The sequence below is a fragment of the Momordica charantia genome (genome assembly GCF_013281855.1).
Source record: "Momordica charantia cultivar OHB3-1 chromosome 9 unlocalized genomic scaffold, Mcharantia_2.0 BLBB01000009.1, whole genome shotgun sequence".
In the NCBI taxonomy this organism is placed as follows: domain Eukaryota; kingdom Viridiplantae; phylum Streptophyta; class Magnoliopsida; order Cucurbitales; family Cucurbitaceae; genus Momordica; species Momordica charantia.
The window spans coordinates 30,172,705-30,196,732 of record NW_028275167.1 but is presented as its reverse complement, the minus strand read 5'-3'; the positions used below and the strand labels follow the sequence as shown (position 1 = coordinate 30,196,732).

At 35.7% G+C, this 24,028-nt stretch overlaps 3 protein-coding genes and 1 pseudogene across 4 annotated transcripts; all 4 read right to left on the bottom strand.

The window, feature by feature from the left end:
• Window positions 1-1,550: 1,550 nt before the first annotated feature.
• On the bottom strand, window positions 1,551-2,808 carry LOC148209318 (transcription factor TCP15-like; annotated as a pseudogene).
• A 6,214-nt stretch (window positions 2,809-9,022) lies between these two features.
• On the bottom strand, window positions 9,023-16,112 carry LOC111019159 (uncharacterized). 2 transcript variants are annotated; one of them, XM_088117959.1, is made up of 9 exons: window positions 15,978-16,112; window positions 13,046-13,172; window positions 12,833-12,929; window positions 12,686-12,721; window positions 12,424-12,561; window positions 11,498-11,584; window positions 10,693-10,740; window positions 10,527-10,603; window positions 9,023-9,505 (listed from the first exon to the last, which is right to left on the bottom strand). In XM_088117959.1, exons 3-9 carry the CDS (start codon window positions 12,905-12,907, stop codon window positions 9,358-9,360), a joined length of 609 nt encoding a protein of 202 aa, XP_087974085.1. In that variant the 5' UTR covers window positions 12,908-12,929; window positions 13,046-13,172; window positions 15,978-16,112; the 3' UTR covers window positions 9,023-9,357. The 2 variants fall into 2 exon arrangements, with proteins under 2 accessions (XP_087974085.1, XP_087974086.1); XM_088117960.1 differs by having other exon boundaries at window positions 13,046-13,177; window positions 15,978-16,111.
• Window positions 16,113-16,989: 877 nt separating this feature from the next.
• Window positions 16,990-19,191, bottom strand: LOC111019160 (HVA22-like protein c). The gene is made up of 5 exons (XM_022295480.2): window positions 18,579-19,191; window positions 18,408-18,434; window positions 17,835-17,957; window positions 17,341-17,587; window positions 16,990-17,245 (listed from the first exon to the last, which is right to left on the bottom strand). Exons 1-5 carry the CDS (start codon window positions 18,632-18,634, stop codon window positions 17,180-17,182), a joined length of 519 nt encoding a protein of 172 aa, XP_022151172.1. The 5' UTR covers window positions 18,635-19,191; the 3' UTR covers window positions 16,990-17,179.
• Window positions 19,192-20,079: 888 nt separating this feature from the next.
• LOC148209317 (transcription factor TCP15-like) lies at window positions 20,080-21,889 on the bottom strand. Its single transcript, XM_088117900.1, has one exon. It carries the CDS (start codon window positions 21,569-21,571, stop codon window positions 20,444-20,446), a length of 1,128 nt encoding a protein of 375 aa, XP_087974026.1. The 5' UTR covers window positions 21,572-21,889; the 3' UTR covers window positions 20,080-20,443.
• Window positions 21,890-24,028: the final 2,139 nt, after the last annotated feature.

Below are 24,028 nucleotides of genomic sequence, written 5' to 3'. Positions count from 1 at the left end.
AATCTCCTACGCTAACCCACACAAATAAAACATCCATTCACAGCTTGCCACATCCTTGTTTAAAATTTGGTTTTTGTTGCCACTCACAATTTAATATATAGCATATTCGCGGTAAATTAGGCTGAATTTGAATTGTAAATTGAAATTTGGCGTTTGGTATATAGTCAGGTGCTATTTAATGGTCCTGTAGTTTTGTGCAGGACAATAATAATATAATATGATCGTCCAAGGACATCAAATCATGCAAATTGGCCACTTTCATATGATCCTATTTATTCAATTAAATGTTACACTTGGGCTCTACGATTAGGGCAGGATCGAAACATCTACCTGGTCACTGGTCAATGGTCAAGCAAGATATAAATGAATAAGACATTGCAGTGACCATGACGCCAAAATATTGCGTAAGCGGAACCAGAGAAAGGCATTCACTAGCATTAGGGCATCAAAATGATAGGCCAAACGTAAAGCTTGCATACATTAAGGCTTACACACAGATAAAAAAATATATTAATCCTTTCTTTCTCAAGCTTTGTTGAATTATATTAATGCCCTCTAAATAAGCAGTAGTGGGCTTATAAACTTCATAAAGACAGCTATATCGAGATATTGTCATTTGTTTATAAACTATGCAATAATATATCTTTACCCGACCGACACTTGCGAGGGTGGCGTATTGGGCTTGGGGTCGAATAGGGATACCTCTCCGATTCGAGTCCCGCGGGATACATATAGTCGGAGGTTTTTTTTTTTTCATTTTGAACAAATCTTGCAATGTGTTGTATAGCCATCAACACTTCAGACATAGGGATCCAAGAGAAGCCAACCGTCCTAGATTTCAGGTTATCAAGAAAAAAGAAGAAAGTTCCATTACCCTACCCAGATTTTACATCCAACATGACTCGTACAATTTTTCCCTCTTTTCTACTCTCTCTTGTGAACAACTGATCATGCTATAAAAGTTGTTATTTATTTATGTAACATAGATTTTTGCACTATTAATTCTACTCATCGTGGAACATGTTTTCATCCTCAACCCAGTTGGTTTCTCCTCGACACACCAAGAGCATTTAGGTTTAATAGAGCCTAAGAATTGAAAAAAAATAATAATAGAGAGATGGATAAGAAATAATTCGATAAATATATATAAGTGTCGCGAGAAACTAAAACTGCAGTCCAATTCATTGATATCCATATTCTCTTAATTCAGCTCATGGGGTAACTTAGGGGGAACAGGGAAATTAAAAACACAAGCCAAATCCAAGCCTTTTTCATTTTTGCTTCTCAAATCATCAATTACTTACCAAATCCGTCCACTACTATAAGACTAAAAATAAAATTTGCAGTTCTAGATGGAAACTCAATACACAAACCGCAAAATCAAAAAAAAAATACCACTCTTTTTTTTCTTCTTCTTCTTCTTCTTCTTCATCATCTCAATCTCTCCTATGTGTAAATTGCAAGACCACATTTATACGGACGGATATCGTATATTTACTCAGAAAATCAATTACTAAAATAAAAAACCAAATTAAGTATAATATATAATATATATATTTAGAGATTCAAAAGCGGCAGCCATACACTTAAATTTTGATGATCTCCGAGTCTACGATTGATCACGATTAGAAGTTGAGTCATGGCCATCATTTCCAGCAGCTTGATGTACAGCTCGTGTTGGAGATTCAGAAACTGATAATCCGGGCATGTTCTGTAAGCACTAAGAGCCGCCAACATCCCAAATGGCTGTCGGTGACGGTGACCGGACCGCCGCCGCTCCCGATTCCCGACCCCCCTGCTGGGCCGTCGGCAAAAAAAGAGCCATGGGCGGTGGAATGTTCATGAAATGAAACCCTCCGCACCGGCAACCGACTGTCCCTAAACATGCTCGTGCTGCTCACCGACGGAAATGTCCACATCGGATCACTCGCTTGGCTGCTCGGATTCGTCCATCCAAAATGTGGCCGGAGCCGGCGTGCTGTTCGTCGCCGGGATCGACCCGGCGCTCGACTGCACGAAATACTGATTAGTCTCCGAGGATTCGGAGTGGTCGGAGCGGCGTTTTTTGGCAGCGTCAGCAAGGTCGACCCGGAGTGATGATCGTGCTTGAAGGCGCTGACATAATTAGGGGAATTGAAGTTGAAGAAAGGGGAGGAGGAGTCGTCGACGAGGAGATTATTGTTGTTGTTACAACTAGTATTGCTCCGGTCCCAGATATCGGAGCGGGTTCGGAGGGCGAACTGCGCGGGGTGAAGTAGCTACCGCGCAAGTGCGAAGGGGCAGAGATGGTGGAGCCGGAGCTACGGAGGGAGATGTTAAGGGAGGTGAATGAAGTTGGCAGGGATGGTACCAGTCCCGGTGGCGGCGATGACCGCGGGCTCGGCCTGCTGGAGGAGCCACTCGATGGTCTCGCCGTCGGACTTGTGGCCGAGCTCTCGAGTGAGCTGGAAAACCCTAGCAGCGCAAAGGGCTGGCATCCGGATCCGGCGGCCCCGGCCGTCAACTTTGGTATGGCGGTCTTTGGTGGTGGCCCTTTGGGAGGTGCCTTCTTGGTGGGTACTAGGGGATGAAGATCTTCAAGATTTTGATTTGGAATTGTGGTAGTGGAAGTTGTGGTAGTAGTTCCGTTGTTTGCGGAGGTGGAACATGGATGTTCTTCGTGATCTTCTTTTTTCTCCAACAATTGTAATGGAAAATTAGGTCTTCGGATCCATTTTCACCATCCATGATCATATGTGTAGACTACACACACACGCTCTCTCTTTGTCTTTTTTTTTTTTCCCTTTTCTTTTTTGGGTGGCAGTACAATCTGTGGTGACCTTTGGATGGTATCACATAGTGGCCTAGTGGGTCTCTTTCTTCTTCTCTTTCTCTATCTATATCTCATGTTTGTGGAGCATGGAATTCCTTTGAGATGGGAGCTCAGCTGGCACACACAAAAACAACAAGGGAGTGGGCAAACTTTAAGCAACAAAAATAATGAGTGCTCGATCGGAATATAATTCTGAAACCCCAAATCAACAGTTTTATCTCTCCACGGAAAAAAAAAAGGGGGACTCTCAAATTAGGGTTTTGTATGAATATATGTGGATTTTTTCTTTTTCTTTTATTTTATTTCTTAGTTTGTGTAATTGAAAAGGATTAGGTGTGTGTACTGTGGATGGGTTTGTTAATGGGGAATGATTCATAAAGTTTGTTAATTTACTTTGAAGCCATAAAGAGAGAGATATATTGTGGGTGGTGGGACCCAAAACAGCCAAGTCAAAATAATAATAATAATAATAATAGAGAGAGAGAGAGTGATTGACTGGTAATTCAAAGGAAGAAGATCATGAATTATTATTATTATTAAATATAAAATAAATACAAAATTCAAAATAAAAATAAATAGATGAGTGCATGTGGCTCCCATATCATTCCTATCATCATTGATGTAATTTGCGTTTCACACCCTTTTTCCCTTTTCACTTTGCCTCTCCAGGGCTTCAGCTTTCTCGAAATTCCCCTTCCGTTAATTTTCTTTCTTTTTCAGATCCCCAAAAATACATATATATCACTGATTCAAAGTAATTTTAACTGTTGTTTTGCGCCAAAAATTACTGTGTCTATCCTCATTCAGATACTCAATCTCTACGGATGTCTCAACTTAAATCACCACATATATATTCCTAATTAACTCAATAAACTAATAAAACTATATTTAATTATTCTTAATATATTGTCTATATTTTTGGGTTAATTAAGATGTGCATAATTGAGATTTTTGAATGTACCACTAAGTTTGAAAGATTATATTTTCATCATTAACAATATATAAAGTGGAAGAACATTGTTTGGGGAATCAAACAAAGTGCATGAAGTAGAATCAAAAGGGGATGTGACAGGATAATCCTATAGCTCTTTTTTTTGGTTTCTCTCTTTACTTTAGAGCCATACCCAAAGTGGGCTTTTTCTCTGAGCCACCTCTCCACCATCCAATTTGCCTTCTCCTTTTTCAGTGATTCTAAGGGGGTTCCCCAGTCTCTACAGTGTCTGTGTGTACTCCTTTTCACTACTGTTCATCTTAATTAATCACTATCCCTCCTACAAACCTATAATTACTTCACTTCGACAAATTTAATGAACCTAATCATTGGTCAATTGCTCTTCTTTTTCATTACATCAATTAAGGGGGGGGGGGGGGGGGGGGGGGGGGGGGGGGGGGGGGGGAAGAGGGTTGCGAGATGATATTCTGAATATACAACCCACAAAATTTTGAGGTGGTCTCTATCTTGCTAGCGGGGCACTGTGTGTGGAGTTAATGTTATGTGGTCCTCAAATATCTTTAATGCTTTACGTGCAAAATGTTAAACTTTAATTACTTACCTTTTCAGTGAAATGGTAGTTTCTTATTTATCTTAGCATATTGAATATATCTCAGTTTTGAAAACTTATACCAAAGTCAGCAGAGAGAGTTCTTGGGCAGAACGCTTTCTTCTCTTTTCTTTTAATTCTCTACACTTTGTACTATTCATATTGATCTGCAGCTTTGGATATGGGGATATGTGGGGCATCATAACAACTAGTTAGTTCACTTTCAATTCTCACAGTTTGCTCAGCTTTTTTCTTTTCTTTTCTTTTTTCCATTTTTTTAGTTATTCAAGCAGTATCTTTGCTTAGATTGGTGAGATTTTTCCTGTATTAAAGATATCAATTTGGAATATAGTTGAGATATTTCGACAGAGCCAGCCAGCATAGAAAATAAAAAGGATAAATTTTTAGATAAAGAATCTGTTGCAAAAACTTCTCACAGCACTGCAAGGAGAGGATCCAACACACAGAAGGTAAAGCCGATGTGCCTAATATTCTAAAATGTAACTTAAAAAGAGACACATAAGAGAAGTAGACGAGAGAGAAAAGAAGGAAAAAAGGGCATAGAGATGAAGTGACATGGTAATATAACATTCCAACGACTTGCACTTAATTAACTATACCCAACCCAATGATGAGTGATATTGATCACTTGGAGCCAATTTGCAATAATAATCATACATAAGATTAATTAATTAAAGGGCCGGTTCCCATTAAGGAAAAAAGAATTTATAATAGCTAGGTGTCCACAGAGAAAAAAGATCCTTTGGACATTTTGCTAATCTTGAGGGGTTTGGTTTTGTACTAAATTAATTAGGTTGGATTTGAAGGAGAAAAAGTGGGTTAGTCTTGTCCAACAGTTAAGGAGAGAGATGTGTACTTTGTATAAAGGGGTATCATTCTATTTCACATAAAAAAAAATTAAGACTATCAAAAGAAGATCTGCTACGTTAAAACAGTCAATTAACGACTAAAGATGGTATCCCAAAGCCTGAAGAAAATCTAAAGGTATTAACTTTATAGCACTGGAAGCATATCTTATCTTTTCGATTTGGGACAATTTGCTCGATCTTCTAATATTTGACGAAAGCTCGTGGGAGATGTGATTTTATGTATTAGGAGGGAGGTTATAAGTTATAATAAGAGATTGAGATTTTGAAATGTTTATAATTTGGGAGTGAGTAGTAGCGTAGGGCCAATAACACCAAAAGCTTTGTCTCATGCATTGTCACTATAGGCAACGACATAATCACGTTGGGTCTGGATAGAAACCTAAAAAGGACTCATCACAATCATGCTGTCTGTGAAAAACCAGCTACCTCTTCGCTCATATTAATTTTTACAATCGTGGCTGAGAAGACGTTTCTTTTTCCTTTTTGTGAAAAAGCTGCCTTCTGCTACACATTATTTCGCTTTTTTATATCAAAATACCAATGCGGAATAAATAAATATCCACTATACCATACCACAGCCACCTATTTGTAAAGAAACACAGTTTCTTTTGCGGTCAAAATTCTGAAGACGTTACAAGTTTATTTATTAATTAAAGAAGATTAAATTCATGAACCATCTTGGCACTTTCAATAACTACCTTCTAATAGGCTTCTTGTTGGAAGATTCGTAAAATAATTAAATTATCGTCTGAGTTTAGTGAATAATAAAAGTGATAGAATTTTAAGGAAGAATGAGATTAATTAGGCCTAGTTTTTTTTTTCGTTTCGTTTGAAATTGTATATTGATGAGAGTTATTCTCATGGTCCTTCTCCCTTTGTTAAGTCCTTTATCTGTTGGGACATCAATCTGGGTCAAATTTCATTTTTGGATCGGAGGCTCGTTTGAACGTTTTGGATTTTGATACCATATCAATATTCATGAGGTTCGTCAATTAGCAATAAGAGGAGAGGAGTAGTTCATATCTATATATATAAACCTTTGTTAGGTTCCTTATCTTTTCAATATGAGATATTTAAACCGTCGGTCTAATATAATGAAAGAGAAAGTTTATGGTTATAATTGGCAAACTCTGCGCAATCAAGTATAAAAGTTATTTTATCCCTCCGCTGTGCTTCTCCTCTCCTGTGGAAAACAAAGAATCTTCTATCTTACCAAACTTTGGTTGTTTTAGATGTAACATTTAAAGATAAAAGTTTGTATCAGAGATTAGATGAGAATATGCAGAATAAACATGAAGTAGATTAAAATTCCGTTAGTAAGGGAAAAAAAGGAGGTTAGAAAGAAGTAGTAAAATGGGAAAGTCAGATAATAATAATGTACTAAAGTTGACAGCCGAGGTTGCAGAGTAGAGTAGCTGAGAGTGTTTGTTTGTTTGTTTGTTGGACTGAAAATTCACATTTCTTGTCAAGAAATCACGTGCAATGTTGCCCATATCTAATTTCTAAACATCTTGAACACGATAGCTTAACTTACATGCATTATGCATCCCCCAAAACTATATTATAAATAATAATAAAAATTTATTAAATTTTTTTTAGAATGTTGGTGGTTAACGGGCCATAAATCTATCATTTTCGTACTGTTTTTGGTCAAGTCAATTAACTCTCCCATCTTTTTTTCTATTTATATATGTTAAAAATTCCAATTCTCTATTCCTAATTTCTTGTTTTTTAGGACTAGTTTCACATGAAAGATACTTCTATATCTGTTTAGGACTTCGTTACTATATGATTAGGAGAATATTTAGCATATGATTATTGCTAGTTTAAATATTATGATAGAGGAATTGGAATGACAGGCTGGCAGTCTCATAAGGGCCACAGACGTAAAGAGATTCACAGCTTGGTTTTTTTATTTTTTATTTTAATTGGACATCGATCAACATCATTTTATTTATTTATTTAATAAAACAAGATAATACAAAATATAGTGTATCATTTTTTATTTAAAAAAAAAGTTATATATTTGTGGCGCCGATTGCAGCCGACGGACCTTCGCCGGTGACGGTATCTTCCTAGTTTGAAAATTCAAAGAACCTTTTTTATTTCCATACCTAATAAGTCAATACGAAAATATTTAATTTACATCCATCCAATAAAAAACGTTAGACCATTCATTTTGGTCACATATAACTGACTTCTCTGAATTGGATTTGAATATATTTTTTCTCGTTATTTATTTGAAAAAATATATATAATTGAAGCCAACTTTCATTTTCAACAAAAATTGACCAACGAACGAACAATGAAAATTGAGAGGAATTGTCAAAATAGTAAGGTGTGTCCGAACCAGCACCATGCATCCGAATCTATATCTTCAAATGTTTCTGAAATTGACTTCCACTATATAATAAATTTCATTTATTACATCGTCAACTATTTATAGGCTGGAATACTTGAAACCAGACTTTAGCCCCTAACTAATTACTTTGTTTATTACACTCACAAACTTCCGTCTCTCGGGACATTTTCGTGACTTTACTTTGATTTCGTCCAAATGATTTTATATTGATGAAGAGGGTTATCCTTAATTATATACCACGATTTTTCTCTTTGTCACTGGCGTAAGACTTTCGTTGCATTTTCAACAAATATTTTTATTAATAAAAACAACTGTAATTTAATTATGTGTAAACAGGTAAAAATGAGTAGAGGATATGGTATTGAGAGAGTGGTGATGCACATCCCACATGGTGTGTAAAGTGGAAATATCTTAGGGTGGAGGAGAAAGGTTAAAACAATATAGTCGAGTTGATACGTGAGACTCATTTGGTAACATTTTCGTATATTTTTTAAAATATATATGTTTGATGACTATTTCTATTTCTTATTTCTCAATTTTAAAAAATTGGACAACAATGAAATCATTTTCATATTTCTAGATTTTTTTCCAAAGAAAAATAACTATTTTATCATTTTTTATTTTTAAAGTGCATAACAAAAATATAAAATTAAAGAATTAAATATTTAATTGCTTGAACATAACTCAATAGGCAAGATACTTAGGTATAACTAAAATAGGTTCAAATTCTCTTCAAGAAATTAAATATTTGACTTGAAAAGTTAATTTGATACCATTTTATTTTTCTAATCGAAACAAGAAACAAGAAATAAAAACGTGATAAAGGAAGGAAGGAATGTGTAGAAATGAATGAAGTGGAATTGGGACGATAGGAAGCCGAAAAAGAAAGTGTAAGTGGTATGGAGAATTGTTGGGTGGTGAAGGTGAAGGAAAAGCGTGTCTGATGGAGAGGGAGCCCAATCGGCAGCCGTGTGGCACCCGGCCACAATCACATGGCTACAGTTGTTGGCGATTGGCCCCATCTCCCACCTCCCGCTTTAAATGGAATGTCCTCCATCTCTCTCTCTCTGATCTCTCTCTCTAACTCTAACTCTGCTATTGCCTATAATCATAACAATAATACCCTTTTAAACTTTGCTTAAACCGCTTTTGCATTTTTCTTCTCCTACAGATTCGCTACAGCCTACAACCAATACAATCAAATATTCATTTCTAAATGCCCTTCGAATGTGCAATTGTCTTCATTTATTTTGTTAAAATCTCTTTTTAATTGAAGGGGGTAGTTGTTCCTTTTGCAATTATTACGAGATTAGACAATTATTTGATGTAAAACGCTCACCAATAAAAATAATAATAATAATTTTTTTTTTCCTTTCAGAAATGGTCACCGCTGCATGTGTGAAAACACAAACTAGACTACATAAAATGGCCACTCATATATGCTTTAATATTCAAAACCTTTTGTTTGCCACGTGATTCACTGGTGCAAAATATGGGTCCTTAGACACACAGCTAATGCTTGTTCTATTTTGTCCACCTTAAAAGTTAGAAGTGGGGGTGCTGCCATGACCTTGGCTATGTTCTCTTCTACCATGTACATATTCTACTTCATATCTTAACTACAAATCAAAACCCAAGAAAAATGCAGCACTAAAAACTCAATGAAATGTCGACTACTTTGCTATTACTTTCCTACTTAAACATCCCAATGAAATAAGAATGAAGGCCGAGACCATCTCCTCTTTGAATAGATTAGGCAGGCGCGCCGAAGAGGCTCCGGTCATTGACTTTAAAGCTGGAGACTGCAAGTTTGAATACCTCAGGCATTGGCATGCATCCGATTTGTGAAGCAGGAGTGGCCAAACCAGAGCAAACTGAGCTAGCACTTTCGCTCAAAGGACTGCAACCACAACAGTATAACACAATAATTGGTATTAGAGCTGCCCATGACAGGTACAGGAAAGATATGTTATGCTAGCTATGCACTCATTTTCCATCTAGGTTGTGATTTGTGAAGAATCAACAAATTGGGCTTTTGCTTTGAAGAGGGCCACATCCAAGTTGGCCAACTAAGAAGGATGGTTCTTTGGGCCCTTATCACCCTACAAAATGATTCAAAAAGCAAACCGCCTTCCTGAACCTATCTCCTCTATAGTGCCTCAAAATTATGTTTTCTTGTATTTAAACAGTTAAATCTGGACGTTTACTATGAGGTTGACTATCACTTGGCGGTCCCTAACACAACTAGTCGCCCAATATTTCATGTTTCACAGTTGGGTTAGCCAAAGGTTATAACTCTCATCACTGCCCATTATCCCCTCATCTTAGTGCCACTATGGAGCTAAACTTAGCCCCAACAACCATTTTGGGCGTGCGGCCATTAGTTGTCGAAGCTATATTTCAACTAGAGATACTAATGATCCACTAAGGGCAACTATCAAAAGAAGCATCCGAACTATATGATCTTCTTATCACACGGTAGTTTCAAATTAGAATTCTACCAATTAGTTGCATCAGGAGATCAGCTTTTGTAGTGAGGGGAATGTGAACGCCTTAAATAAGTTTGTCAGGAGAGTATATATGTGGAGTGATGATGTAAATAGTCGGGGATTATGCATCTAAGAAGACAATAAGGGCAAAAAAAATCTCGTAAAAGACTGGGATTTCTTTTCTTTTCACCTTCCTTCCAATTTAACTAACTGTGCATTTCACTCAGAATTCTATCCAATGGTTCATTTCCCTTTTATTTGAGAGTGAGTACTCACTTTATAAGAATGGGTTCATATGCACAGATTAGCACATCTGTGTAAAAGACTGGGATTTCTTTTCTTTTCACCTCCCTTCCAACTTAACTAACTGTGCATTTCACTCAGAATTCTATCAATTGTTCATTTCCCTTTTATTTGAGAGTAAGTACTCACTTTATAAGAATGGGTTCATATGCACAGATTAGCACATCTGTACCAACTCCTTTAAGACGTAGATTCGCCAAATAAACCTGCATAAAACAATAAACAGATTTACTTTATGACTCATTGGGAAATGGGAAACACCTAAACACTAGAGTAAACAAAATGAGAAGGCTACCCGGACAATATTTTGGGCTTCTCTTCCTTGCCGGCCCTTTGAAATTGCCTACATAGACAGAAAGAACGCTCATTGAAAAGATAAGAAAGTTTGCAACAATAACGACGGCCACCAAGGGAGCCGAAAAACTAGAAAGAAAATTTTATGGAAACACAGACTATATCAAAGTTCAAGTTATATCCGAGCATCATAAACAACATAACAAATAATTTTTGACAAGCCTGGAATATCTAGCAGATACATCAGACCCAACAAATTTAAACCAAAATAACCACTCTATTAAGATATCATAGAAACAACCAGAATAAAAAGTGATGCTGCCGTAACCTCATGCACGACAAAGAAAGACAATTTTCTATAAAGATTTGTGTTAGTTAAGTGAAACAGTAGTACCATTTCCAAGTGATCCTCTTGTAAGTATCGTTATTATTATTATTTTCTGAAACAATCTGTAACAGAGAGGCATGTGATTCTCCGGTGTTACTTTTCACAAGTGAGCTAAAAGGGGATTTACAGGCTTCACAGAGGGAGATGACTTTTCTTCTTTTTCTTTTTTGGGTGGGGGGGGGGGGGGGGGGGGGGTGGATGTCGGCACAGGCCAAAATAAATAACACCAAGCATACAAATTTTCAACCGATCATACAACTAACAGGAATTAAAATTAATATTATTATGAAGAATGATACTAGAGGCGAGAAAACTAATAAATAATGTGAGATGACATAAAGAATATGTGGTGAAGAGGAAATATTCAACCGGTCATTTAATAGATACACTGCCACGTGCAGCAGTGACGGACACATACCATTTGACCAACTGCAGTTGTAACAACAGAAGTTATATTTCCAAAACACAATCCTGGTGCCTCGATCACTCCAGATTGTTCAATCACCTGGAGGAATTATAGCATGATAAGCAAAGCAGAAGATAAGATTCCAAGATACCACATAACCTCTAGAGCTCAATCTCAGAGTATCATTACATAGGTGATGGTATGCCTTTCCCCAGAAGAGACAACAAATGAAAAGAATGAAACCATGAAGCAAATATCTATTTTAGATAAAAACTGTAACATCAGACTGCAAATATTATGACATCCATCTCATCAAAATTAACTTAGAAGACAGACCAAGGACCATTGCCTACAACAAGAAGTTGATGCCAGATGATCCTAATTACTACTAATGATGCCACATTACTTCTTCGCCCTCTACATGACATACAATTTGGCAGTAAACTTTAATTAGACTGAGAAATGTGCATACCATTGACTCGCTGATCCAACCCGAGCACTTTATTTAATACCATCACAAATAAAAAAATTCATATTATTTTGATAGCTTATAGTAGTAACATTGTTTAACATACTTGAGCAAGAGACAGCATGAATGGTCTAGACAAAAGACTTTGTTTCTCACATTTCCAAATGCAGTAATCAAAAGTAAGATAGTAGTTTCTGTTGTGTTGAGTGAAACCCTCCGCCAGCATCACCTAGTTATCCTTACAAACAAATCAATATTTCCAATTCAAACTGTCTTACAGTAGTTGATACATAACTACTCTAAACATCTCCAATCTCCCCCATAAATCAACACACATTCTCTAATAAGCGATCAAATAATCCTCCACGAGAAAAAATAGCTACTACTTCGATATGTTAAACTGAAAGCAGCCGAAGTGAGGAACAAGCAGGAGAAAAGGCAAATACCATAAACTAGAAAATAAGATTACCATGTTTCCCTCTGCATCCTGCTCAGAGGCAAGGTCTTGGAGGAACCAGACGGCACTTCCACTGTCTCCAACATCGTGCTTGAAATCTAAAAGCTCAAAGATCAAGCTTTCATCCCGAGATGGATCCACAAACACTTCCTTTGAACCCCATCACAAATAAATTTTTTACAAAAAAATAACACTAGCGATTTGGCAAACTCTATGGATTCAAAACTATAAAATGAAGTTAATTTTCTTCATAGAAGCATCAAGTGCTACCAACCTGATGATCGGGGACTTGTCGGATGTTGCTCACGTCCTACAATTACAACAATCATAAGTTAAGTATATAAATTCCATCAATCAAATAAAGAAAAAATAGTGATACACCGAATAGTAAAGAGGCAGAATCGCAGATGACAAGACAAACCTGGAACCTAAGAGGGAATGTGCTAACTATAGCGCCCCCGAATAGGGGACGCTCTGAAGAGAAATCTTCCGGCATTTTTATCAAACCCCAATTGCTCCTACATTCAAAACATAATGGGGAAAACAATCAAACAGGAAAGAGATGTCCTCATTCTTTATCTATTAAGCAGAAAATAAGGCTGGAACTTCAAATTCTTGTTTAATTGGACTGTACCTGTGTATCCAAAAGCGAAGAATGGAAGCAGAAGACTCTACAGTAGCGGTGGAAGTTTCTCAAGAGCTCGCGGTGCGCTTATGTATGAGACCGAGACTGCAAGCGTCGTTTCCACGCTGCTTGGAAACTACGCTTTGCGATCGAGAGACGAGGGTATTAGTGGCAAGGGAAATTGGGATTTGTGAACGTTTTTTTAATTCAATTTTGATTTTTGTCCCCCTCACAAATTATCTGATAATAGATTACATAAATGTCCAAATTAAAAAAAAAAAAAAAAAATTGCACGCTATCCCAGATCGAGATTCCACAATCCCAAAATTGTCAATTCCTTTTTTTTTCCGATTTGGACATTTATTCTATCTTTGTTAATTAAATATTGGATAATTTTACCATTTTATAATTTATTTTTTCAAATTAAAAAGTTAGATTTTTTCCATATTAGTTTTGTAATTGAAAAAAAAATATCAATCAAATTAAAAGGTTAAAAGGTTAGATTTTGTAGGGTGAGTTTTAAGATGAAAGATTGGTGGAGCGAACAAGATTGGTAAGAAATTTACTTTTTGAAAATGTAGACATTTTAGTAACTTTAGGAAGCCAAAAAGCGAAAATGAGTAACAAATTAAAATGAAAGGCACAAATAAATTTAAAAACAAAATGAGTCAAAAGTTCAAATGGAATGAAGCAAATGGTCAAAATCCCAATATTTGTGGTGGTAAAGCGATGAAGTTCTCTCTTACATGTGGCAAGCCGTGATTTGGGTCATGATTTTGGTCGGTTTAGGACTAAATTGAAACTAATCCAGACAGAACCAAAAATAAATAAATAGACAAATCCATCGATAGAGGGTAAAAATTGAACCGACAAATTCCCATTGTAAGGTTTTTTCTAGTACACCCATACCCAAAGTTGAATTAAGAGACGTTTCAAAAAAAAAAAATGAGGGAGAATGTTAGAATAATAATGTGAGAAAAATACTAGGAATTTGTGTGTCTAGTTAACTATATTTAATATTTTCTTATGGATATCGGATATCTTATATCTATATCTATACTATATTAAAAAGTGAGAATCTTGGAAAAATATTTTTGGACTATTATATCCTTCCTTTCATTTATAAATTTACAAACCATGCCATAGAAAATTAATTAATTAATTATCAATAATAAACATTTACTTAATTATTAACCATAACAATTAAACGGAATTCAAAAAGATGGAATATGGAAACGGGTGTTATTTCATAATTATTTGCACTAATAATAATGAATAATAAAATGTCAAAAGTTGTAGAATTCTAAAAGATTTGTAACATCTTCGTCTTATACCTATATAAATAGGCATTTTCCTCCACCATTTTTAACCAAATACTCAAAGCTACATTTTTTCATTCTTTTTGGTTCTCCATCTGTTTTCTTGCTTTCAATATCTCTCTAATCTTGAAAGCAATTCAAGACATACATATACATTCAAGTTGTAACGAAATTTATATATCAAAGCTCTATCTTGATTTGTAAGTTTGTATAGTTATAATTTTGCTTTTATGAAGTTACATAACGATGTTTGTCTAATAAGACCAATCTATCTCCAAGGATGTGTGTATTGATTTAGTTTTTAACTTTTTTTTTGTTTTTGTTTTGTTACCATTGTTCTATTTTTGTTTTATAATTGCTATATTATTATTTTATTTTTTTGTATTTCGTAATGTCTTATAGCTTCAAATGTTTATTAGATATTGAAAAAATATGTCTAGACTATTATAATCTTTTTTAATTTATAAATTTACAAAACATGTCATAGAAAAGTAATGGTAAATAGTAAATTAATTAATAAATTTTAAATAGTAAATATCAAAATATAAGGAAAAAAAGAAAAAGAAACAAAAAAAAAATTAAGAAAAGGAAATAAGTCAGATATGAGTACTAACCAATCTAATTAAAATTTATCCCTATGATCTCATATTTTTGGGTTTTACTCTATGTGATAGCTATTTTTCTAGATATTTTTCTTTTCTTTTTCTTTTCCCTTGTTTCTTTTAACTTTTTCTTTAAGATTTTTAATTTTTTCTTTGTTTTAAGATAATTTGTTGTATTCTTTTAATTTGAAAGTTTTGATTTTTATAACTACTAATAATAGTTTATTTTTATGTTAGTGCTTAAGTATATTTTTTTTTGTTTTGTTTCGTTTTTTTTTCTTTTGTAATTTATTTAGATTTGGTAAAATTTAATATGACTAATTTAAGTTTGAATATGAAAAAATTTTTGTCTAAGCTATTGAATCCCATCCATTGTAAAGAAATTGAATCCATCCATTATAAAGAAAACCAACTACCCTGAATCTATACCACTTTGACACCAATTTCAAATGTGTTTAGAGTGTGCGCTAGAATTGTACTACTCATATCTGACTTATTTCCTTTTCTTAATTTTTTTTCGGTCGTGGCTTCTTGAAGGTCTTTCCATCTATACAACGACAGAACCCACGATTCAGAGATCATGGCTCTCAGTGACAGCACCAAGAAGCAGGCATTACATAAAGTACTATTTAAAAAACTGTGTAAGAGGTACTCTGTCATAGATTAATAATCTATTAATCTCCATATGGTGCGGCGAACAAAATTTTGTGAAGCATTATAAATTTAACCCTAGGAAATCTGAGGCCCCATGAATTCTGATACAAAACCACATGTAATCCCAAACAGTCGGTTCCCCCTGGTTCAATCTATTTCGGATTAACCAAGTAGCCTAACATACACAGCCGGAAAACCCAAAAATAAATAAATAACTAACAAGAAACGCACAGGAGAAATAGAAGATCCAAAAAAAAAAAAAGGCATGAAAATGAAGCAAATGTATACTTATAGCAGATCTTTGAAGGCCATTTTAGAGAACAGTGAATATGAAATTTCAGAAATTCGCTGGTTGAGTATACTCACAGTTCCTATAGAAGGAGACGCGCACCATGATTTCTCCTCTGTTACCGCTTCAGTAGCTGTGTGACGTCGATTAGAGACGAAGGCGAGAAGCACCGAACGGGAGGAAATTAAATCAGCGTTTATATGAGTAGATTGTGAGCCCAAGGCAGCCAGGAAGAGACGGGCCTATTCTAAAGCCCAATTTCAGTCTTTGTTGGCCTCCTGGGGTTGTGATCACATACTTTTTTTTTTTTTTAATAATATCTACCTCATTCATGTTTTTTCTATTTTGATTTTACAATCCTTTTATGTTGGAACCATTTAATATATATATAATAAAATTTTATGGCGAACTTAAATTTTCTTTTTTATATCCGTGGGAGCTACCCATGATGGTTTGATAAATTTAAAATATGTTGTGCACGGTTGAATGCGAACCACTTTGTACTATACACACTAGAATAAAGACATGCAAGAGTATGCCAGAAGTATGAATAAATACTTATTTAGATATCAATACAGAAAGAGATATTTTTCATTGTTTAAAAAAATAGTGAGTAATTAGATTTTTAAACTCAACATAAAAAATTAGGTACCTAAATTAATATTCTTCTCAAAGTATATAGACACCACGATTTGAGCGTTGTGCATTGAGTCGAGAGATTGTGCATCATATCAAGCACAATAATTCACAGCTTATTCATATTGTTTTCATGGTCGATGACACTGAGATAAATTATAAAGGAAACAAATATTTGAGCTAACTATGATTTTTAGCATTTTTTGTGTCCTCCGTACTTTCTTTTACCTTTTATTATTATTTAATCTCTACTTTAGGTATAAGTTTTTATGACTTCCTTTAGAATTGCTTAAAAATACCTCAAATTAATGATCAATAATGTGAGAGTTTGATCGTATTTGAAAAAAATGAAAATTATAGAAAATGTGAAATTCTTAATATAATTTTTTCACTTTCTTGGAGAGTTTAAGAATAGAAACTTATCCCAAACCATTCACACCGCCTTGCAAAAGATTACACAAAATTCGTAAATTTAAATTGAAAAGAGTTAGAGACACATCATATAACGTGGTTTCCTAGCATGAGTCATATTCTTACACATCTTTTTTCTTAACAAAATAATCGTCTCCCTGAACTCTCCTAGACTACTACAAATCAAAATATATAAAAACGCACTAATTTAATTAGAGATCTAGAAAGTTCATTAATATACATAATCATCATCGAAAATCATGTAATTGCTGTTCCTCCTCGATCTCTCTCGCTCTGCCTGCCAAAGTTTACGAATCATATCTATCAGGATCAAACTCTAGAGTTCTATTATTCTATAAAAATCATAACATATATATAAATTTACACACAAACCTTGTTCATAAGCCTTTCGAAAGCTTCAGTCCCATGCTCTTCCATGTACTTCTCAGCAGCACTTAAAACATCATCTGGAGTACTGAAAATATGTTTGGTTTTCTGAGGTATGTACCAGAGAGTAGAAGTTTGAGGGTTCATGTAGAATGGCCTAATGAAGTTCTTGTAAACGTGTGCTGCTCCATTGAAATGTGGCAGCACCAGCCAGCACATTATTATCAGCTTCACGTACTCCCAAATGGCTACCCTGAAATTAATTCATTAATTTCCATCAATTAAGCCCATACCAAATATATATACATATATAAGATAAAGAGAAAGAGGGAGAGAAATAAGTGAGAAAAGATCATTATTAATATTTATGAATTTTTATCTCAAAATTAATTGATAATAAGAAAAGTAGCACATATCTATAATAAACCTAAGTGAGATACTTAACAATTATGTTGCGAATAGTAATTATGTTGCGAATAGTAGATGATTGGTCTACTTACGCTTCGAGTATTTTGACGAAGGTGAGCTCGAAGAGAGTCATGAGAGAATATAAAACCCAATACGTGAGCCATTGTTGGTCGTCTACTATTGACTTTGTCTCTATAGCCTTGATTGAAGCATAACTATTTCAAACAAAAACAACCAATTAAAAGTATTTGAAATCCCAAAAATGTCTAAAAAATTGATCAGCAAAAGTATAAGTAAGCGTGATAGCTATCCTAGCTATTAACTAGGTAACTAAAGATTCAGCAGTTTTTAATTTTTTTCAAAAAGCAAAAAGAAATCTTATTTTCTACCTTTCCAATCTCTTTTATTTGTCAAAAGTTCAATAACATGGTTAATTGAATATTATTCCAACAAAAAATTCTAGTATTGGGAAGTAGGAAATGACTTGTTAATCAATTGAAAGAATTGGAAAATATCATTGGTATAGGTAGAGAATAACATCTTCATTAGTGTATGAACATCAAATTTATGAAGAGGTGGAGTTCATGGGAAATATATTATATTTCACTATGCAGCCAAAAATTTGTTTAGTTACAATTAACTTATAATCTTATTTTCTTACTTACAGGGGATACACGAGAGAAACCAGAGGCCTGCAAAATTGGAAGAAATTGAAGGAAAACAAAATCAAATATGATTCTAAGAAGAACAAATACAATTACAGGAAGACACAATTTTGAAGCAATGGAAAATTATCCCAGACGGGTATGATCCATAAGATGAGTGAAAGCGATTACAGAGCAAGCACTCCGAAGTTGTTGGCCACGACTTGAAGAAAATTCCCCGAACCCATAACTCCAAATTGAACCCAATTTTGTATTTGTGGTGCAGTGTAGCAAAGCAATGGGTGTGGTGAAAAGGGAAAATAAAAGAGAGAGGTGAAAGAAAAGGGAGTAAAGTTTGTCAAAAAGGACAGGCCAGACTAATTGTCCCTTCTCCGATAATTATGGGACACGCGAAAAGAGGCACCGATTTTCACAGTGGGTTATAATCAATCTCCTACGCTAACCCACACAAATAAAACATCCATTCACAGCTTGCCACATCCTTGTTTAAAATTTGGTTTTTGTTGCCACTCACAATTTAATATATAGCATATTCGCGGTAAATTAGGCTGAATTTGAATTGTATAATTGAAATTTGGCGTTTGGTATATAGTCAGGTGCTATTTAATGGTCCTGTAGTTTTGTGCAGGACAATAATAATATAATATGATCGTCCAAGGACATCAAATCATGCAAATTGGCCACTTTCATATGATCCTATTTATTCAATTAAATGTTACACTTGGGCTCTACGACTTAGGGCAGGATCGAAACATCTACCTGGTCACTGGTCAATGGTCAAGCAAGATATAAATGAATAAGACATTGCAGTGACCATGACGCCAAATATTGCGTAAGCGGAACCAGAGAAAGGCATTCACTAGCATTAGGGCATCAAAATGATAGGCCAAACGTAAAGCTTGCATACATTAAGGCTTACACACAGATAAAATATATTAATCCTTTCTTTCTCAAGCTTTGTTGAATTATATTAATGCCCTCTAAACTAAGCAGTAGTGGGCTTATAAACTTCATAAAGACAGCTATATCGAGATATTGTCATTTGTTTATAAACTATGCAATAATATATCTTTACCCGACCCGACACTTGCGAGGGTGGCGTATTGGGCTTGGGGTCGAATAGGGATACCCTCTCCGATTCGAGTCCCGCGGGATACATATAGTCGGAGGTTTTTTTTTTTTCATTTTGGAACAAATCTTGCAATGTGTTGTATAGCCATCAACACTTCAGACATAGGGATCCAAGAGAAGCCAACCGTCCTAGATTTCAGGTTATCAAGAAAAAAGAAGAAAGTTCCATTACCCTACCCAGATTTTACATCCAACATGACTCGTACAATTTTTCCCTCTTTTCTACTCTCTCTTGTGAACAACCTGATCATGCTATAAAAGTTGTTATTTATTTATGTAACATAGATTTTTGCACTATTAATTCTACTCATCGTGGAACATTGTTTTCATCCTCAACCCAGTTGGTTTCTCCTCGACACACCAAGAGCATTTAGGTTTAATAGAGCCTAAGAATTGAAAAAAAATAATAATAGAGAGATGGATAAGAAATAATTCGATAAATATATATAAGTGTCGCGAGAAACTAAAACTGCAGTCCAATTCATTGATATCCATATTCTCTTAATTCAGCTCATGGGGTAACTTAGGGGGAACAGGGAAATTAAAACACAAGCCAAATCCAAGCCTTTTTCATTTTTGCTTCTCAAATCATCAATTACTTACCAAATCCGTCACTACTATAAGACTAAAAATAAAATTTGCAGTTCTAGATGGAAACTCAATACACAAACCGCAAAATCAAAAAAATACCACTCTTTTTTTTTCTTCTTCTTCTTCTTCTTCTTCATCATCTCAATCTCTCCTATGTTGTAAATTGCAAGACCACATTTATACGGATATCGTATATTTACTCAGAAAATCAATTACTAAAAATAAAAAACCAAATTAAAGTATATATATATAATATATATATTTAGAGATTCAAAAGCGGCAGCCATACACTTAAATTTTGATGATCTCCGAGTCTACGATTGATCACGATTAGAAGTTGAGTCATGGCCATCATTTCCAGCAGCTTGATGTACAGCTCGTGTTGGAGATTCAGAAACTGATAATCCGGGCATGCTTCTGTAAGCACTAAGAGCCGCCAACATCCCCAAATGGCTGTCGGTGACGGTGACCGGACCGCCGCCGCTCCCGATTCCCGACCCCACCTGCTGGGCCGTCGGCAAAAGAGCCATGGGCGGTGGAATGTTCATGAAATGAAACCCTCCGCCACCGGCAACCGACTGTCCCCTAAACATGCTCGTGCTGCTCACCGACGGAAATGTCCACATCGGATCACTCGCTTGGCTGCTCGGATTCGTCACCATCCAAAATGTGGCCGGAGCCGGCGTGCTGTTCGTCGCCGGGATCGACCCGGCGCTCGACTGCACGAAATACTGATTAGTCTCCGAGGATTCGGAGTGGTCGGAGCGGCGTTTTTTGGCAGCGTCAGCAAGGTCGACCCCGGAGTGATGATCGTGCTTGAAGGCGCTGACATAATTAGGGGAATTGAAGTTGAAGAAAGGGGAGGAGGAGTCGTCGACGAGGAGATTATTGTTGTTGTTACAACTAGTATTGCTCCGGTCCCAGATATCGGAGCGGGTTCGGAGGGCGAACTGCGCGGGGCTGAAGTAGCTACCGCGCAAGTGCGAAGGGGCAGAGATGGTGGAGCCGGAGCTACGGAGGGAGATGTTAAGGGAGGTGAAGTTGGCAGGGATGGTACCAGTCCCGGTGGCGGCGATGACCGCGGGCTCGGCCTGCTGGAGGAGCCACTCGATGGTCTCGCCGTCGGACTTGTGGCCGAGCTCTCGAGTGAGCTGGAAAACCCTAGCAGCGCAAAGGGCTGGCATCCGGATCCGGCGGCCCCGGCCGTCAACTTTGGTATGGCGGTCTTTGGTGGTGGCCCTTTTGGGAGGTGCCTTCTTGGTGGGTACTAGGGGATGAAGATCTTCAAGATTTTGATTTGGAATTGTGGTAGTGGAAGTTGTGGTAGTAGTTCCGTTGTTTGCGGAGGTGGAACATGGATGTTCTTCGTGATCTTCTTTTTTCTCCAACAATTGTAATGGAAAATTAGGTCTTCGGATCCCATTTTCACCATCCATGATCATATGTGTAGACTACACACACACGCTCTCTCTTTGTCTTTTTTTTTTTTCCCTTTTCTTTTTTGGGTGGCAGTACAATCTGTGGCTGACCCTTTGGATGGTATCACATAGTGGCCTAGTGGGTCTCTTTCTTCTTCTCTTTCTCTATCTATATCTCATGTTTGTGGAGCATGGAATTCCTTTGAGATGGGAGCTCAGCTGGCACACACAAAAACAACAAGGGAGTGGGCAAACTTTAAGCAACAAAAATAATGAGTGCTCGATCGGAATATAATTCTGAAACCCCAAATCAACAGTTTTATCTCTCCACGGAAAAAAAAGGGGGACTCTCAAATTAGGGTTTTGTCTGAATATATGTGGATTTTTTCTTTTTCTTTTATTTTATTTCTTAGTTTTGTGTAATTGAAAAGGATTAGGTGTGTGTACTGTGGATGGGTTTTGTTAATTGGGAATGATTCATAAAGTTTGTTAATTTACTTTGAAGCCATAAAGAGAGAGATATATTGTGGGTGGTGGGACCCAAAACAGCCAAGTCAAAATAATAATAATAATAATAATAGAGAGAGAGAGAGTGATTGACTGGTAATTCAAAGGAAGAAGATCATGAATTATTATTATTATTAAATATAAAATAAATACAAAATTCAAAATAAAAATAAATAGATGAGTGCATGTGGCTCCCATATCATTCCTATCATCATTGATGTAATTTGCGTTTCACACCCTTTTTCCCTTTTCACTTTGCCTCTCCAGGGCTTCAGCTTTCTCGAAATTCCCCTTCCGTTAATTTTCTTTTCTTTTTCAGATCCCCAAAAAATACATATATATCACTGATTCAAAGTAATTTTAACTGTTGTTTTGCGCCAAAAATTACTGTGTCTATCCTCATTCAGATACTCAATCTCTACGGATGTCTCAACTTAAATCACCACATATATATTCCTAATTAACTCAATAAACTAATAAAACTATATTTAATTATTCTTAATATATTGTCTATATTTTTGGGTTAATTAAGATGTGCATAATTGAGATTTTTGAATGTACCACTAAGTTTGAAAGATTATATTTTCATCATTAACAATATATAAAGTGGAAGTAACATTGTTTGGGGAATCAAACAAAGTGCATGAAGTAGAATCAAAAGGGGATGTGACAGGATAATCCTATAGCTCCTTTTTTTTTGGTTTCTCTCTTTACTTTAGAGCCATACCCAAAGTGGGCTTTTTCTCTGAGCCACCTCTCCACCATCCAATTTGCCTTCTCCTTTTTCAGTGATTCTAAGGGGGGTTCCCCAGTCTCTACAGTGTCTGTGTGTACTTCCTTTTCACTACTGTTCATCTTAATTAATCACTATCCCCTCCTACAAACCTATAATTACTTCACTTCGACAAATTTAATGAACCTTAATCATTGGTCAATTGCTCTTCTTTTTCATTACATCAATTAAGGGGGGGGGGGGGGGGGGGGGGGGGGGGGGGGGGGGAAGAGGGTTGCGAGATGATATTCTGAATATACAACCCACAAAATTTTGAGGTCTCTATCTTGCTAGCGGGGCACTGTGTGTGGAGTTAATGTTATGTGGTCCTCAAATATCTTTAATGCTTTACGTGCAAAATGTTAAACTTTAATTACTTACCTTTTCAGTGAAATGGTAGTTTCTTATTTTATCTTAGCATATTGAATATATCTCAGTTTTGAAAACTTATACCAAAGTCAGCAGAGAGAGTTCTTGGGCAGAACGCTTTCTTCTCTTTTCTTTTAATTCTCTACACTTTGTACTATTCATATTGATCTGCAGCTTTGGATATGGGGATATGTGGGCATCATAACAACTAGTTAGTTCACTTTCAATTCTCACAGTTTGCTCAGCTTTTTTCTTTTCTTTTCTTTTTTCCATTTTTTTAGTTATTCAAGCAGTATCTTTGCTTAGATCTGGTGAGATTTTTCCTGTATTAAAGATATCAATTTGGAATATAGTTGAGATATTTCGACAGAGCCAGCCAGCATAGAAAATAAAAAGGATAAATTTTTAGATAAAGAATCTGTTGCAAAAACTTCTCACAGCACTGCAAGGAGAGGATCCAACACACAGAAGGTAAAGCCGATGTGCCTAATATTCTAAAATGTAACTTAAAAAGAGACACATAAGAGAAGTAGACGAGAGAGAAAAGAAGGAAAAAAGGGCATAGAGATGAAGTGACATGGTAATATAACATTCCAACGACTTGCACTTAATTAACTATACCCAACCCAATGATGAGTGATATTGATCACTTGGAGCCAATTTGCAATAATAATCATACATAAGATTAATTAATTAAAGGGCCGGTTCCCATTAAGGAAAAAAGAATTTATAATAGCTAGGTGTCCACAGAAAAAAGATCCTTTGGACATTTTGCTAATCTTGAGGGGTTTGGTTTTGTACTAAATTAATTAGGTTGGATTTGAAGGAGAAAA